The 4,112-nt window shown below is 53.2% G+C and overlaps 1 protein-coding gene across 1 annotated transcript; it reads left to right on the top strand.

The window, feature by feature from the left end:
- The first annotated feature begins 583 nt into the window (after nucleotides 1-583).
- On the top strand, nucleotides 584-4,112 carry LOC123444164 (potassium/sodium hyperpolarization-activated cyclic nucleotide-gated channel 4-like). The gene is made up of 5 exons (XM_045120798.1): nucleotides 584-1,255; nucleotides 1,687-1,872; nucleotides 3,334-3,429; nucleotides 3,510-3,653; nucleotides 3,757-4,112. Exons 1-5 carry the CDS (start codon nucleotides 791-793, stop codon nucleotides 3,886-3,888), a joined length of 1,023 nt encoding a protein of 340 aa, XP_044976733.1. The 5' UTR covers nucleotides 584-790; the 3' UTR covers nucleotides 3,889-4,112.

Below are 4,112 nucleotides of genomic sequence, written 5' to 3'. Positions count from 1 at the left end.
GGACTTGTGTCCGCGTACTCCGACATTGTGATGACGTTTGCTCCAGCATCGTCATGGAGCTTGGGAGGTAGTCATGGAGCGGATGCAAATTGCAATCTGCATTGATGACATGTGGAAGATGATGGTTCATGTGTTGCGTTCGTGGTTCGTGAATGACATATGTGGTTTCCACCTCCGGCATCTTAATCGTGCGGGGATGCAAGATCTAAAGTTCGATGGCGTGTCCTGATCCGTTATTTTATCTTTTTGTAATTGCTTTTATTGGATCGGTGTTTTTTTATATATAAATGGGATACACATAATCATGAAAAAAACACGCCCAAGAGGACCTCATTTCCCTCGTCTAGTCCACCACCTTTTTCACCGTGACGATTGGCGGCATATTTCGCGGCAAGTGAAACATGTTCCATGCCACATTTGTTTAAGCAGCCCTACACCGTGTGTGGTGGCTCCATTTTGGCCGTTCCGGAGCCTGCTCGGAACTCACCAAAACCACCGAGAAGTCAACAACATCCGTCCCCTTGAATCCAGGGCCGCACCGATTCCGGGACAAGAATTTACCACCTCGCATCGCATTTCCTTCCTCCTCGTGCTCTGCTCGCTCGGCCCCTCAAGTAGGAGTATGTATGCTCCTACACTTGTCTAGCCTTCCACGCGCACGCTAGACAACAAACGCGAACCCGCGCCCCTCTGCTCTGCCCGCTCACAGGCGCTGCTCAGCAGCAGTGCCATTACTGCCCCCACCCGTCTCGCCGGGCCCGAGCACGCCAGCGGAGCCGGGCTCCCCGTCATGGCCGGTGACCGCCGCGGCGGCTCGCCCACGGCGGAGCGCCGGCGGGGGATCCGGCGCCTGCTGCTGCCACGCGGGGAGGCCTCCTCGGCGCCGCTGCCTCCGCCGGCCGCGGCCGAGGCGGGGCGGAGGAAGGGCTTCGCCTCCGCGGCGCTGCGCGGGCTGGGCTGCACGTCGGCCGCGGCCTCGCAGGCTTACGCGCCCGGGGCGGGCTCCGCGGCGGCGGCGGCCGTGCGGTCCTCGGCCGACTGGCACGGGCGGCGGAGGAAAGGGAAGGACAGGAGAAAGGAAAGGGGCGCAGGCGCAGGCGGAGGCGGCCTTGTCGGCGGAGGGATCGGCGGCGACGTGTGGTGCGCCCCGGGGATACCGTTCGCCGCGGAGGCGTCGTCCGTGGACTGCGTGGTGGCGCGCCACCAGATGCTGGGGAGGGGCCGCGGCGGCGACCCCGAGAGGCCGCACAGAGAGGTGAGTGGCAGCAGATGCTCCCCGGCTTGTTTGGATCTGCTCACGGCGCTCACGGCCTGCCCATTTCGTAGGAGTAGGATTGCTTCTTGTTCTTGTTCTTGGTGGTGGGTGGTTATTCTCATTTTGAACTCCTTTTTGTCTGTTGTTGAAAAGAAAGCGTGTGTTTCCCTCCAAGTATTCAGATTTTCTGGCAGCTGCTTTGCTCCGAAATCTTTCGTTTCGATTTCACATTTGCGCCGCTAAAAATCGAGCCTGGCTCTGAGCCCTGACGGCCAATTATGAGCGGCCTTGAATGCAATGTTCTTTAAGCATCTGAAAACAGTGCTCCACTACGTTTGATGCCATCTCTTCCGCGCAAATACCCGAATTCTCCCTTCTCCGTATGCAAGTGGGATGAATCTGACGCAACGTTTCTCATGTGACATCCACAGCGGCCCTGCCTGTCCCGGAGGACGAGCATGCAGGAGCAGATATCGTCGTCGTTCATGGAGTCGCCGCCGCCGCCGCCGCTGCCGCAGCACATGGACGGCCCCTTCTTCGGCGCCGACCTCCTCCCCTCCGCGCGCCTCCGCCGGATGCGCGGGTACCGCCCCTCCCCCGGGGGGCTCGAAGAAGAGGTACAGTACTACAATACAGCACACCAGCCTCGCTACCGGTATTAAATACTCTCTGTATACACTGCATCATGCTAGCATCGTTTGCTTGCACACTTGGCCCGCATCTATCTATGCCTTGCACCTCCAGTGGCGAGGGCGGTCGGTGCGCGATTACGTTGCCATAAGATTCCCGTGCGTATGATAATGGAGTGGCCTGGCCAGGCAGCACTGCCAAGGGTGAATGGTGTTGTGATCTGACAGTGTTTGTGCCCTGGCCCTGGGCGTTGGAAGTAGTTGACTTGCTTCTTTCGTGCGCTAAACTTGACGTGGGATCGTGGCCTTCTCGTTCGTTAACTAACCCATAATCAAGTGGCTCCAGCAGCCACGGAGCTCTGCCACTGGTGGTGTTATCTCTCTCTCTACGGCCTCAATTGCTAACGAGACGGAGAGCTGTGTGGCCATGGAGAGAGACCTTCCAACCATGGCATGCAGATGCAGACTAGTACCAAGCGTAAACGCTAGAGAGTAGAGACACACTTTGGCGGAGGTCAGCTGCTGCTGCTGATGATGAAATGGCCAGTCAAATGGTGTTCAAACTGTGCTATGCTGTTTCGGAGCTGGGGAGAGGCGGTAGATGTAGAACACCTGAGCATGACAACCCATGATAATGCGACTTTATTTATACATTCATTCTCTTTCTGGCATGCTGTTCTAGCGGATCCTACAGTAGGTAGGGGATGGGCATGGGCATTCTGGTGGGTGAATGATGGCTTTCAGTGCCCAGCAAGTCTGCCTGACTCGACTCTGCTTTTGCTGCTTAAGGGGGGCCGGGGACCCTTATGATTTGCCTGTTGCTTCCTTCAGTCATGATCAGATCTCAAGTTGTGACCATTCCTTGTGTTCTTTGCTGGTGAGGGCTCTTATCTTATAGTTGGATGTGAAGATCCACCAGCGTTCTCTTGTCCCTGTAGGCAACTATCAAAGATATGCAACAGGTGGGTGGGGCATTTAACATGCTTAGGGTAGGTGACAATTCCTGATTGGTTGGAGGAAGCCTCTTTTCTTGGTCTTGCCACTGACCCAAATGGGTCTAAGTCTGATTGATGGTACCTGAGACAAAATGAGCTACCCCTTTGCATGCTACCTGAAGTATATAACCTTGTAACCTGTTCTATGTGTTCTGGAAAGAAAATCGCAAAAAACTACACGATACAGACAAAAGTATGAAATACTAATCAACATGGTATCCATGGACCTGAAAGTGCCAAATTGTATAAGCCATATCATGTTTTTTTAGTACAAGCCAGATCATGCTTACAATGCTCACTTTATTCTTTCAAACATACTCCCTCCGTCCGGTAATACTTGTCGACAAGTATTTCCGGACGGAGGGGGTATGCATGGGTGTGTAATGATATCTGCCTAACGGAATGCAGGCAGGGTATGCCAGTTTCAAATACTTACTTTTTATATGCGTGGCAGATCATGATGTTTCAGACAAGAGTGTTGTTGGGAGGAATGAATATGTATGATCGGTACCAGGATTGGCGCCTTGATGTCGACAACATGACTTATGAGGTCTGTCTTCCTCCCTCCCTCCCGTGTTGTGTAACAGCACTTGGCATCATCATCCTGATGAACCAACTTTGTCTTAACAGGAGTTGCTTGAGCTCGGAGAAAGAATAGGACATGTCAACACAGGGTTACGCGAGGATGAGATAACTCGCAACCTTAGGAAGGTCAAGCCCGATTCATCGTTCCGGTTTCCGACAGAAGTGGAGAAGAAATGCAGTATTTGTCAAGTATGCCCTTCCCCCCCTTCCTCTGTAGTTCACCCTGCTTCTCTTTATATACATCGATTGCAAGAGTTTAAACCAAGTCTGTATATTCTGCTGGGTGTTGCAGGAAGAGTTTGAAGCGAATGACGAGATGGGGAGGCTGGGCTGCGGCCACAGCTACCATGTTTACTGCATCAAGCAGTGGCTTTCTCAGAAGAACGTTTGCCCGGTTTGCAAGACTGCTGTCACCAAGACTTGAACAAGTCCCGACTCCAGGCTACACCTATTGTGTACCTGGTGGAGCATGAAAAAGTCTCTCTTTGTTGTGTCTTGTACAGCCCATTACATGTATCATTATTGTGTAAACACATGGTCCACATCATCCATTCTTTTGCATTTCCAGATAGAAATGCCATATTGCGGCCATCTTTTATCGAACATATGGGTTCTGATGCGTTCTTTTTAAGATGGTGATGTGGTGTA

The sequence above is a fragment of the Hordeum vulgare genome, chromosome 3H, assembly GCF_904849725.1.
Source record: "Hordeum vulgare subsp. vulgare chromosome 3H, MorexV3_pseudomolecules_assembly, whole genome shotgun sequence".
In the NCBI taxonomy this organism is placed as follows: domain Eukaryota; kingdom Viridiplantae; phylum Streptophyta; class Magnoliopsida; order Poales; family Poaceae; genus Hordeum; species Hordeum vulgare.
This window is presented reverse-complemented; position numbering and strand designations above follow the sequence as displayed.